Here is a 14,919-nt window from a genome sequence, read left to right as displayed (position 1 = left end):
ATGTCTAGAAGTGGAAGTAATAAAAAATTAAAAAGTTATGCCGGTTCTTCTATTGCTTTAAACTCTAATGATCATGAGGAGGAAACAGATTCACCACCACTTTCTAAAGGTAGTCAAAGACGTCAAAGTCAAGCATCTTTACTAGAAATGAATAAGAAAAAAGACAAGGAATTTGTTGATAAAATGCTTGCTAAGTGTTTTATAGTGAACAATATTGATTTTAATGTTGTTCAAACCAGTGCTTTTGGAGAATTTGTTAAGGCAATGGCTGAATATGGTGCAGCATACAAGCTTCCATCTTACTCAACTCTTCGAGCTAAGCTAATTCTAGAATCTAGAAAATGTGTTGATGAGTATGTTTCTATGGTGAAGCTTTCTTGGGATACATCTGCATCTGGTTACACTATAATGCCTGATATATGGACTGATATTGGGCACCGATTTTTCATTAATCTTGTGGCATATTCACCTGGCGGTGCAGTTTTTTTAAAATCATTGGATGTTTCCCAAGAAAGAAAAACTGGGATTTATTTGAAAGAAATTGTTGTTTTTATGATTGAATCAATGGGACAAGAACATGTTGTGCAATTCATAACTGATAATGGTAGCAATTTCACATCTGCTGGTGACATACTCATTGGATTGTATCCTCAAATGTATAAGACGAGGTGTGCTACTCATGGAATTCAGCTTCTTTTGAAAGACATAAATGAAGAAGTTAATTGGGTAAAAGTTGCCACAGATGAAGCAAGAATAATAATTATCGTAACGCCCACATTGAGGTACGTAACTTATTTATGCTTTTATGCCATTAGTTTTGCTTATTTCTAGGAGAAAGATTGAAAATCGACATTTGCAAACTTCACCGCGGCAAAGGAATTTTGTCACCATGGTAATGAACTTTTTGCCCAAATTTGTGTCAGAAATTTCAGACTTCGCCGAGGCGAAGAACTCTCTGGATTTTTTTGCCGAGGCAAAGAGCTAGCTGAATTTCTTGAGAAGTTTCTAGAGGAATTTTCCATAAGGGTAAAGTGACCATTCTACCCCTAATTAACAGGAAAATTGGGAAGTGAAATGTAAGAAAATTTCATGGAGAATGCATTGGAGTTGGGGGTGTGTTTGTAAAGAATTAAAGGGCAAGGATGGAATTTCTAAGAAAGTGGAGGGGTCAAATGGGAAAGAATGCTTATTTATATGAGCTATTAAGGGATTAGTTTTGCAAACCCTCACATTCTCTACATCCCATATACCACTTCCACTCTCCATTTCTTTCATCTCTTCATCCAAATTTTTGAAGGAAATTGAGGGCTTTTGGTTGGATTTTTATAAGGATTTGATCCTAAGCATCAAAAAGTAAGGATTCTTACTATAAAAGATTAATTTGTGTTAGTATGGAATTCTTATATAGTTTATGCTTAGGGTTTTAGAGAAAAAACAAGTCCAACAATGGAACTACTCAAGCATAAGGTAAGTAAATCCAACCCAAGTTATGATTTGAGAAATCAAGTGTGTAGAGATTTTACATATGTGTATATGCTTATGATTTTGAGAATTGTTGAGGAAATTGATGAATTATTGATGAGTTTGATGATTATTGATGAGTAGAATTTAGCCATGAGAAGTGGTGTTGGTTGTTTGATGACTCATTGAAGTTTGGTTGAAGTTAGAAAGAGTTGAGTAGAATTTTTGGGAGTGTATTTTTTTGGACAAGTTTAGTAATTGTTTAATGGAGTTTTACTCCAAATATTGGTGGCTTGAGAAAGAGATAGAATTGTAGCCAAATTAGAGTTTGATTATGCATGCAATATGTTTGATGAAATGTCCAAGAGAAGTGTATGCATGAGTTTTATTCATTTATGCCTTGACATAAGTTAATAGATGGTAGAGAGAAACTTATTTTTATGCTACATGGCATCCTTGCATTTAAACATTTGTATTTAGAAAGAATAATGAGCATGAGCCATCTACATACATGCATATACACATGTACTAGAACTTAAAGAATAAAGAGAAAGACAGAAAAGTTATTAAAGAATGCTCTAAAAGAAGAAAAGAACAGGTTGTTGTGATGGGGAACCCATGAGTGACAAGAAGAATTTCCTCGCATGCACGCCGCCTTCAGTGAGCGGCCTAAGAATAAGAAGAAGAATTGGTATAGCCCGTAAGAGTGCATGTGGATGAGGGCTATACCCAAGAAAGAAGAATACACTCACACGGCCAAGGTTCTGAATCCATGCCTCAACCGAGTCCGATCGGCAAAGAATAAGAAGGAATAAGAACAAGAATAAGAAAGAATAAGAATAAGAAAGAATAAGAGAAGAAGAGCAAGAATAGAAAGGAAGAAAGAATAGAAAACAAAAAAGAAAATGTGCACTTCTTGCATTTATACATGTGCATCACACTTATGCATGGCATTATGCCTATTACCATGAGCAGTGAGAATTTAGAAAGAAAGAAAGAAAAAGTATTGAGAATTTAGAAAGAAAGAAAGAGAGAAGAGATATTGAGAAATTAGAAAGAAACAAAGAATAGAGAGATAAGAATAGAGTAATGGAAGGAAAGAAATTAGAATGTGAGCAACGGAGAGAAAATGCTAGTTTAGCGGATTTACTTACTAAGCAATTAGCGCTCACTCCATTGATTTTTTTGTTTTTGCAGGAAATAGGTGAGAAGTGGTCAAATGGACGTCGAGGTGGAGGGAAATGGCACCACTGTCTACTATTTTTTTGAGCTTATGTACATGCAACTTTTATTAATGTAAATAATTTTATATATAAAGTAAAGAAATTTTCGGGCCCATTATCTTTTACTAATATGTTTATGTGTTTTTAATGTATTATATTTTCCAAGTATACTAGCTAGCAAGAGTCATTACAGTTATGTTTATGACATGGTACACAGTTTTTCATGCAGTAATAAAATAGTACACCGAAGATAGACAATTGAGACAACCTTGTGCCACAAAATTCGCTTCAAATTTTTTAATGCTTCAATCTGTGTTGGATTTGGAGAATGAACTTCGAATCTTTGTTGCTTCATCTTAATGGAGGAGTTTTCATTGTTGTAAGACCGAATCAGGTAAAAGTGTCACTGAAATTATTCAAAGTGATTTTTGGGCTAGAAGAAGAGAGGTTATAAAAACTATTGAGCCATTGGTTCGAGTTCTTCGTTTGGTTGATTGTGAGGGATCTACTGCTGGTTACTTATATGAAGTATTGATGAGAGCAAAAGTTGCAATCAAGGAAAGATGTAATAGTAAGGCAAGCAAGTATGAGAGAATTTGGGAATTGTTTGAGAACTGCTAGGTCAATAACATCATTCATCTAATACATGGTGTAGTTGCCTTTCTCAATCCATCTTACTTTTTCTCACAAAATTTTAGAAAGGATAGGGAGATGAAAGATGGCATCAATTTCATTCATGAAAACTTGCTTCTAATAGAAGAAAAGCATCCATGTATGAGAGAGGTTCAGTTGTATCGTAGTAGGCCAGCTACTTTATTTACTGCAATAGCAAAAATGATGTCACAGACAAGTCATCCTGGTATGTTTTTAAAAAAATTTGTATATTTTTTTTATACGTTGCTTCTCTCTTTGTATTTAAGAAAGCTTTTTATGTTATTTGCAGGAATATGGTGGGATTACAATGGGGATGATCTTCCTGTGCTCAAGAAGTATGCCATTCGAATTTTGAGTCAACCTTGTAGCGCTTCATCATGTGAGAGAAATTGGAGTGCTTTTGAAGCTGCTCAAATAAGAAAAAGGAATAGGTTGTCACATGAAATGCTAGACACGCTTGTGTATGTGAGGATGAACATGATGATGATGGATAAGTTCACTTCCACGATGAGTCGCGACTTAGAACCTATAGATCTTGAGAAATTGGGGGAGCTTCCAGACTATGAATATGAAGAAATTCATATGGACGAAGATGCTAATTCTACACCGACGGTTGAGGGTTACATGGATGACTTGATAGATAATGATGATATTTCTTGGTTGAAAAATGCTCTTTTTTGAGTTGTTATTGTTGTTTATGTACTTTGTGAGTTTTTGTTATAAACTATAATTTGAATCTTGATTGTATTATTTGTGTATTTTATTTGTTTGGAACTCTAATTCAACTTTGAATTTTGGTTTTATTATGTGTTTGGTTTGACACTATAATTGAATCTTAGCTATTTATTGTGTTTAAGTTTGGAGACTATAATTTGAATCTCAGTTATATATTATATATTTGTGTTATATTATTAGGTCTAATTGTTATTGGTTAATTGAATATTTTGCATTTGAAATGCTATACTGATTTTAGCCAGGCGCTCCATGAAAAGTGTTAAAATAAGGATTGATATTGCCGTATTTTTCAAAACGTATTATTGACAATGTGCTGTATTAAACCTGTATATACCCGTACCATATTTTTCCCGTATTCGAATTTTATTGCCGAATTTTTACAAACGCATTTTTCACGCTTTGTCATACCATACCCGTAAAATTCTCGTACCGTTTTTTTTGCCATGCCCGTATTTACTAACTAGGCACAAAATTTATATTTTAAATTGCCCATTTTTTGGAGTTATTTATTCTAATTAATTTCTCTTGCACAATTTTATCCTAATTTGAGGTTTCTTTTTCTTTTCTTTTTTTTTTTTTTAGGAAAAAAAGTTTGGACGTGGCAAAATAGTGAGAATATATAAGATGTGTTTGGTTCAGAAAATATTGTATTACTAGGAATGCTATATTAATGGAAAGATAGATTACCTTGAAAATTACTAGAAATGTTTAGGAAAATGTGTTTAATTGGTTAGAATAAATTGGTGGGTATGTTATATTAATATGTTTGGTTAGGAGGAATAAACTGATGGGTATATTATATAATTTACTAAATTGCCCTCCTTTTTAAATATTAATATAATATTATTTTTATCATTATTTTTTGAATTATTTCTTTTAACCCCTTACATTTCAGATTTAGCTAAAACACTCCAGCCACAAAAAAGTTTAAAACTTAACAAAAACATCCCCACCCACACCAAGCTAGTGTCAGCCGCCAACCACCATTGCTGGCGATGGCGACAGTGGCCATAATGGCACATGAATGGCCATACTTAATTATTAACTACAAATTTGCGATATTTAAGAATAAATTAATAATATCAATAATAATAACATTAATGTTTGAAAGGAAAGTAACCAAATTTTAATATTTTCTTGAAAAAGTTCAATTAAGATATATCATAAGAGAATCTATTTATTAATGTGTTATTATAATGCATAAGTTATGTTGATGTAGAAAATCGTACCAATTAGAGGTACATGATTGATAATGCTAGAACCACATAAGATATGTGTGTAATCCTGATGGATCACCGATGGAATAATACCATAATGAATATGCAGTAATAAACATAAAATAACAAAGAACTATAAATACTTTTTAAAGTGGTTCGTCTACTTATAATGCAAAACCTACGTCCACTGTTATGTTATTAAATCTATAGAAAATAGTAAGCGAGTTGCTTTTACAAGAGTTTAATGGGTTTTGTGATCTATTTCCTACGTCCCCAAAAATAGATTATAATGGATTTTTTATAGTGTCAGTTATATAGTTGAGTTGAGATAAACTCAAATTCAATTAAACGGTAAGTTGTGCAATCATCGACTTTGATATGGTATCCATATCACGAGATATTTATATGCCAACTGGAGATTTATCCACTTTGGATTTCTCGCACACACGTTAAAACCACTAACAAAAAAAAAATAATCATATAATTTTTTCTTAAATATAGTATATCGAAATAAAAAAAAAAAAAAAATTGTCACTGACACTCGCTAAATCAACTCTTTATTGATAGATGAGACTATTTATACCCAAAATATACAATTAAAGCTACAACAAAATGTTGAAAAATTACTTTTAAGATTATAATTATACTAGACATGGGGCCCGCACATTGCACGGGTATGTTTATTCAATGTTTTTGAAATAGATTGTAAACAAATTTATTCTAACAAAATAAATTAATTAGATTAAGAGATAATAATTGTTAAATTATACAAATTTTAGAGTAAATGTAAATTGTATACATGTACATAGTTGTGTTAAGATAAAATTAATAATTGTACCTCTATAATTATTAATATCAATTATAGGCAGATGTTATTAAATCATTCATTTAACTTGAGAAGACTACCTGAATATTATATGGTCTAGTTGTACAATTGATATTATTTTTGCAGACATGTCTTTGATATTCGATGTCAGTATTTTGTAGTGAATTGTGTATGGTATTTAATATCACGTGAATATTATCAAGATCAACTATTTAAACTTAAGGTTTATACTGAGCTTTCGCAATTTCTGTAAGTTATATTCATTTTTAAGTTTGACATTGACTAGTAAATTTTTTCTCATAGTATAGGGTCATATATTTCTTTAAAATCAGTAACCCTCAGCCAAGTTTTGAAAACAAACGTCTGTTCACATAGTTCATTCAAAGGCTTTGTTTGTTTAATAGTTGAGAACATGATAACTCAATTAATTTCTAGGTTAATAATTGTAGAGCTACAAAACAGAATATGAAGAGACTAACTTATATGAAGAGACTAACTTCTATAATGTACCTATATAAATATTATTAATAGTCATCCAACGTGTGAAGATGGAGCAATTAAATCAAAACCAATGTGTCAAGATGCGTAAATTTTAGTAGATTCATTAAACAGTAAATCCAGTGCGTTAATCAAAGGAACAATTGTATATCTACAAAATGAGTACTAAATTTCTATCAATTAATGAGTAACATTAAAATCAAGATAAAGTTGAACACGGAGAATAATACTTTTATTATAAAAGAAATAAGTACATCGGTTTTTCATATTGTGAAGTGGGTTTGGATGATGTAGATGGTGTTTATTTTCTATTTCTCTTATAGTTGTTTAGTTCCTCTGGTGCAAATGCATACTCCCTATTGTTTATGTTATAGATAATATTCAAGGCAGATTGCATGATTTCTAACATCTGGTCAATGACTTCTCTGAATTTCTCTCTAGCAGCATGTAGATCATCCAGATCAGTGTCAACTTTTCTAAGAATTTCCCTCAATTCTGGCATTCCCTGAAAAATGTTTAAATCAATTGCAGATGCAAAATACAATCAAATTTTATAAATATATGAAAACGGTAAGATGAATCTGTAAATATAATTATGAAATGAACTCTTGACATATAAAATGTTTTTTTTTTTTTTTTTTTATGGCTTTTATATTCCCGCAAATATTTATTGTCGTTTTGTTTGACATTTTGTAATTTAGGATACAAAAGACATGGAACATTCATACCTTTTGGTTGCCTTGGTGGAGAATTATTTTTATTAAGGTCGTTGCTGATATTCATTGTAGATTATTTTGGTTGTGATGTTTTGTTAGCCATTTTCGAATTAAATTGGGGAGAAGAAATGAGCAATGAAAGTGTATAGTATTTGAAGAAAGTTAAATGGGTGATTGATGTCAGAGTAATATTTATAGGAGAATAAGATACGAAGAGGTGGAATCTGAGATAATATATTTAGATTGATGTTTATTGAATATGTTTAATTTTTTAACATTTTCATAAACAATTTTGTCTAACATTCTTATTTAATATCTATTAAAATGTTTAATATCATTTATGTTTTATCCAGTATTTTAGTCTTGTAATTAAAATTTTGTTAGTTCACATTAGAATATATCTTGATTTGTTTTATCTAAATAGAAATAGGAAACAAATAGACAGAATATGAATATAGATGTTATAATAAACAAACCCTGCTATTTAAGAAGAATAAAATCTTTTTGCACAAGTTTAATAGAAAGGATAATAAGAATAAATTTGAACTAATCTTTTATGCGAGAGTTTTTGTCATAGTATAAGATTCAGATGGTTCCTTCACATCCATAATCCTCATATTGATTTTGAAAATGAATGTCTATCTATACAGTTCATTCCAAGCTTTTGGGATTATTTTTCCGATCGTTGCCTTGTTTGTTTAACAGTTGAGAACATGATAACCCAATCAATTTTTGGGGTACTATATCAAACAATATAAAAGTTGCTCTGGGAAAATGAACAGACATCTAGTAACAAATAAACATGGTGATTGAAAAAGAGTTAACAACTTTTAGGTTAAGGGGATACAAAACGGTAGCAAACTGTTTGTACCGCATTAAAGGAAAGTGTAATAAATAGTTAACAATGGTTCAGCAGGCGGGTTTCCAAAATATGTTGTGGTTCGGCGTGGAATTTAATCTAATCAATAATGGAATGGAATTTTTTTCTGATATGTTATAGGAACGGTATTTAGATTGTTGTTTGTCAAACGTGTTTAATTCTTTGAGATTCTCATAATCACTATTCTTTAACATTCTTATTAAACATTGTTTATGTTTTATTGATCACTATAATTTCGTGATTAATTTTTCTTTATAAGTTATTAAATATTTGGATCAATTGTAGATAATCCAATGAGTTTTAACTACTATTTTCAGATTAAATTAAAAAGAATTTAAATTTTTACATGTGCAAGAAATTACATAAGAAACTTACTAAAAATTAAATTTCATACAGACTTTTGGTAATCCACGTTACATCTATGACATGTGATATTTTCTGGTGACGTTGATCTGTCCCAGTGTATACAATTTTGATTCCCCTTTTACAAGTCCCAAATATTTGTCTTTTAATGAGAATTGTGGTAGTTGGAGTCAAGGACTTGAATTCTTCCCTGCAATATTTTAGTTCATAGAAATGATTAGGTAGTTTTACTAATTTCATGAGAATTTGTATACCTCTGTTGTCATGTATAGTGAGCAAAGCAACGGCAGTGTGATATATTGCTTACATGTTATATTTTTTGCAAACTACAATCAATAGTTGTAATCCCATATTTGTATCATGTTTGACGAAGAACAAATGTGTTTCAATCAGTAGCAAAGCTTGTTTATTTTTTTCTTCTGCAAGTGTCTTCAGAATTGAAAGTCCCGCTATTGTTATTGTTGGCAGTTTATGTTGTTGTTTCGAGATGTCTCTTCTTTGTAAGACTTGCTTTATGTTCGCTTGTTTGTTCAGAGATTTGCACTTGTAAATTGTATGGTAAATAATGGTTTCGAGGCACAAGATTCACAATAATTAAAAAGAAAAAAGAAATCAACAGCTGGGAATCACAATACCATTACCTATATGATTAAGGAATTAAGATAAAAAAGTGTGTGAAATATGACTTAGCTAAATATGGATTCTAAAACGCATTTTGGTTTTTATGTATTAGAAAACTATTAACAACTAAAGATACACATGGTTCAACATAGCCATTTGTATGATTAACCATTATCCTAATAAGACACCTACCGAAAAAACCATTATCCTATTGTTATTAGTTGTATGATTAACCATTTTGTATAAATATCATTTTCTATATGACCAAGAAAATAATGAAATCAATAGATTAATGAAGTACGATGGTTTTAGTAAATCTTACGTTAACGGTATTGCTTGTAAAGGCGTGTCTTTTGTCAGTTGCTTTACAATGATTCGTTATAGAATTCTGATGGTAATTTAACATATTGTGGGTGTGCTTTGTTCTTTGTAAGGAATCATGATATTTTAGTGTTGTTTTTTGGGTGCAATATATAAAATTATGTTGTCGATTGGTCTCTGTGGTTATATAGCTCGCGTGTGGATAGGAACCCTTTTTTTTTTTTTTCTTTTTTTTTTTTTTGTATTTCAACTTCTTAGATAATGTTCTGTTAATTATTAATGAGAATTAGTGTTGTTATCTCAATCTGGTTTTTAGTATTTTTGTAAATTAATGATGGTATTTTTAGTTCACTTACAGTTAATTATTTGATTTTTTTATATCTATGAGATTAACGAATATAAAATATTTTGGTTTTAATCATTTAATATTAAGTATTAATTAAATTTAAATGTAAACGGTTGACATTCATCTAAATTTCTATATAGGTATATTAAGCATTTGATACATTTTATTAGTACGAATTTTTTTAAAGCAGTGGGAAACATATCGCGTTTCATTAATATAAATATCTGCTTTTACGAATTCCATTAATATCGTATAAATGTCTACATAAACAGTATGATTTATCTGATCAACACTTTAAAAAAAGCAGTACATTATGAGTGACATTAAATATCAGAATACCAAACATCGTCAAAATATCGAACACATCAATCAAAAAGTAAGTACATTGACTCATAATTAAACCAAAATTTTAATATCCTGATTTTTAATAGTATTTTCACATTAAAAATATTACATAATAGTACAATGAACCGATCAACAATAAATAAACATGGTGATTTAATAATAATGATATCTTATTGGCACAGTTTTAAAGGAAACGGTAATAAATATTTTGTTAAATATCCAAGTTAGGGATATCATCATGATGTCATAATATATTAATTAAGAAGTTAATTGTAGTTTGGCAATATGGTTATAAAATATTTATACAGTTCGACATTGGTCTTGTTTAATTGTTTATGTTTTATCGAGTATCTTAGTTTTTTAATTAAAATTTTGTTGATTCACATCACAACATATTTTGATTTGTTTTATTTAATTAGGAATACAAAATAGACAAACAAAATATGAATAAAGATGTTATAATAAATAAACATGGTTATTTAAGAAGAATAAAATCTTATTGGCACTAGTTTAATAGAAAGGATAATAAGAACATAATGGAAAAGGCAGTAAAAATGTATATGCATTAAAATACTGACATCAAATATTAAAGACATGTCTGCAAAAATAATATCAATTGTACAATTAGACTATATAATATTCAGGTAGTCTTCTCAAGTTGCATGAGTAATTTAATAACATCTGCCTGTAATTGATATTAATAATTATAGAGGTACAATTATTAATTTTATCCTAATATCTGATCAATTACTTCTCTGAATTTGTCTTGATATCACTTTAATATTATGTAAATTATTTATTTAAGATTTAAAATTATTTATTTGTTTTTTGACAATACAAAAGGTGGTGCTTAGGGAAAACGAATAGACATCTAGTAATAAATAAACACATCGATTGAAAAAACATTAATAACTTTTTGGATAAGAGGATATGAAACGGTAGTATATTGTTTGCACAACATCCAAAAAAAAAAGCGTAATAAATATTTTGTTAAGTATTCAAGTCAGAAACATCATGATGATATTATAATACATTGGTTGGATAGTGAATAATGGTTTGGCAACTAGACCCAAATAAATATTATCGTTCGGCATGAGATTTAACTTGGTTGATAATAGAATGGAAGTTTTTTTAGATGTGTGATAGGAATGGTTATTTATAGATTTTGTTAATTTATATTATAATACATTTAGATTGATGTTTGTCGAACATGTATAGACAATCCAATGATTTTTAACTTCTATTTCAGAATAAATTAAAAAACATTTAAATTTTTACGTGTAAGAAATTATATAAGGAACTTACTAAAAATTATATTTCATACATACTATTTGGTAATCTATGTTACATCTTCGACATGTGATGTTTTCTGGTGACGTTGATCTGTCCCAATGTATACGATTTTGATTCTCCTTGTCGCAAGTCTGAAATATTCTTCTTTTAATGACAATTGTCACAGTTGGAGTCATGGACATGAATACTTACTTGCAATTTTTCAGTTTGTGGAATTGATTGGTTAGTTTCACGAATTTCATCAGAATTTACATACCTCTACTATTGTGCATAGTGATTAGAGCAACGATGGTCTGATACATTGCTTGCTGGTCATCTTGTTTACAAGCTACAATAAGTCGTTGTAATCCTCTATTTCTATCATTTTCCACAAAGAACAAATGTGTTCCAAGCAGTAGCGACGCATGTTTATTTTTTGCTTCTGCAAGAATCCTTAGAATTGAAAGTCCTATCGTTGTTATTGTTGGTAGTTTGTGTCGTTGTTTGAAGACGTTTCTTCAATGTAAGACTTCATTTACACTTGTTTGTTTGTTTAGATATTTGCATCTGTAAATTGTAAGGTAAATAATGGTTTCAAAACACAAGATCCATAACAATAAAAAAAAAAAAAAAAAAAGTGTAAATAATGGTTTCAACAATTGGTAATTATAATATCATTACCTGTATGATTAAGGAATTAATAATAAAAAAGTGTGCAAAATATGATTCAGTTAGATATCGATTCTAACATGTATTTTGGTTTTTATGTATTAGAAAACTGTTAAGAGCTAAAGACAAGTGATTCGGCATAATCCATTTCAATTGTTGGGAGTCGCAATATTGTTTTCTGTATGATTAACAAAATAATGAAATCAACTGATTAACAAAATATGATGATGTTAGTAAAACTTACGTCAACCATATCGCTTGAAGAGTAGTGTTGTTATTCTGAGTTGTTTTTGCAATGATTCGTTGCACAACTTGTGATGGTAATTTTAATAGATTTGTGGGTTGTGTTTTTGTTCTTTTGTAAGGAATCATGATGTTTTGGTGGCCGTTTTTATTTTATTTTATTTTATTTTTTTTGGTGTAAGCATATGGAAATTATGATGTTATTACGATCTTTGTGGTTTATATAATTTTTGTGTGGATACTGGATAGCGAACAGTTTTCTATGTGTTTTGAGTTGGGAGATAATATCAGGTTAATTATTAATGAGAGTCAGTATTGTTATTTGAATATGGTTTTTAGTATTTTTGTAAATTAATAATGGTATTTTTAGTTTGTTGAACATTAATTATTTTGTTATATATATCATATATCATTGTTTCATTGTTGTTATTATCGAGAAAAATTGATTATTCTATTCAACGAATATAAACTTCTTTGGTCTTAATCATTTAGTGTTAAGTATTAATTTATCTTAAATGTAAACGGTTTGCATTCATCTAAATCTCTACGAAGGTATATTAAGTATTTGATACATTCGATTAGTACGAATCTTTTTAAATGCATATAAATTAATGTATTGAATTATATTTTATGCATTTTACATGGATTATGTGGACATCTCATGCAGGTGTGTCGATGCTTTGAAACTTCTATGAGATAATTGGGCAACTAGTCAAATGGAAGAGGGTGCCTCTGCTGTAAGGAGATGGGAGAACCTGGACACTGACACATTGGTGAAAATCTTTCTGTTTTTTGATGTCTTCTAGTTGACTTCAGGGATTGCTCACATTTGTAATTCATGGCGTTAAGTTTGTCGTGATCCTTTGCTTTGGAAAGCTCTTGATTTGTCAATGTTGAGATCAAATTTCATCAAAATCCCATTAGAGCCATATGTTTACGTGGATGAGTATTTTGATAAGACATTGACTCGTTTGTTGAAGACTTCCTTGAGTCTCAACCAGGGATACATAAGAACCTTGATTTTTTACTTCAATTTGTCTGTAAGAGATGAACAATTTACTTATAATGTTGAAAGGTAATTTTTCTATGTTTCTGTTTAAAACCTTATTCTAGCAGTATGGGTGTCTTCTTTTTGCTAACTATCTTTTTGACTTGGTTTAAGATGATTGATAATGTGAAATTGAATTATAATATGTATATTATCAAGGGATGAGAGGAAGAAAGGAATGTTGATGCCTTTGCAGCCTATTTAGTTATCATTTGTTAATTTATAGTTTATATGCGGAGAAATACTAGCTGTTTTATTTTATTAAGTTGCACTTCAATTCTATATGTTGCTTGATTTGAACTACATGTGTGTTTTATTTGCTAAATGTAAGGAGATGCAACATCATCGATCATTTATTTTGACTTGATTATACTACAATTATTTCGATCAATTTACATTTAAAAGGAACACAAAATAGTTTTAACCTTTGGTTGCTCAGACATTTGTTATCTAAAATGATTATGATTGAAGAATTAATGCTTGCATTCTTGAAGTTCTTTCTTTTTCTTTTTTTTTCTCACTATTTATTGACTGGGTCTTTGGTATTGCCTTTGATACCAGTGATTATCATCTTTAATTTTCTTTTTCGCATAGTGAATTGGGAATAACCCTCTATATATCGTTGTCTGCAGATGCCCCCAACTAAGGCAACTTGTTATGCCAGCTTGGAATAGAATAAAGAAGGATAGAATTTGCAAGGCTATTCATACATGGAGATGTCTTGAATCCCTGACAATGCCTAGTATAGCAAATCCCCCTTATCTTATAAAGGAAATAGCCCTAAATTGCAAGAACTTCAGTGAACTCAAGGTCATGGGTCCTTTTGATGTTCTCTTTGCTTATGATAGCCAAATTTCTTCAAAACTTGAAGGTTTTTAGCCTGAGATACTCAATGATAGTTAAGGATGCCCCAATGCTTATATTGGATGACCTACCAAACTTGGAAGTCCTTAACATATCACATTGCCTTCTTATAGAAGGTTCACTACTTCCTCCACCGACGCTCGAAAAAATTATCAAGAAGCTAGATAAAATTATCTTGCAAAAGGCTGCTCAATTATGTGAATTCTTAACATGTACTAAGCACCCGTGCATCATGTGCCAATGTACCCGAAGTGATGAAGGGTTTCTGAGGTGGAATAAGTATGAGGAAGGCCTATGGAAAATGGATCAGGCAAGGTCTCCTTCTCTTTGATTAGAACACTGCAGAGACTGTATAAGCACATATACAATTGGTTCGATGTGTTTTAGGTTGTCATCCTCCTAATGCTTTCGTTTTAGGTCGTCAACCTCATAACACTTGCGTGATGATCTTCTCCTATGGGAAAAGTATTATTTGTCTGTATTATTATGTACATATGGTAAAATTTCAGATTCTGTTGCTTCAAGCTAATCTTTTGTTGTCAATTAATGTTATTTCAAAATGAAATGGTTTCAAAGTAATACGAAATTGAGTATTTTATTCGTCATTACAATTTAAT

At 30.1% G+C, this 14,919-nt stretch overlaps 1 protein-coding gene across 1 annotated transcript; it reads left to right on the top strand.

The window, feature by feature from the left end:
* On the top strand, positions 1-4,019 carry LOC116134606. Its single transcript, XM_031420290.1, has 5 exons — positions 1-475; positions 575-782; positions 3,122-3,268; positions 3,383-3,543; positions 3,628-4,019. Exons 1-5 carry the CDS (start codon positions 1-3, stop codon positions 4,017-4,019), a joined length of 1,383 nt encoding a protein of 460 aa, XP_031276150.1.
* Positions 4,020-14,919: the final 10,900 nt, after the last annotated feature.

The sequence above is a fragment of the Pistacia vera genome, unplaced genomic scaffold, assembly GCF_008641045.1.
Source record: "Pistacia vera cultivar Batoury unplaced genomic scaffold, PisVer_v2 Contig29, whole genome shotgun sequence".
Classification (NCBI taxonomy): Eukaryota; Viridiplantae; Streptophyta; class Magnoliopsida; order Sapindales; family Anacardiaceae; genus Pistacia; species Pistacia vera.
Note: the sequence above shows the minus strand (reverse complement) of the source record. Positions and strands in the feature narration are given on the sequence as shown.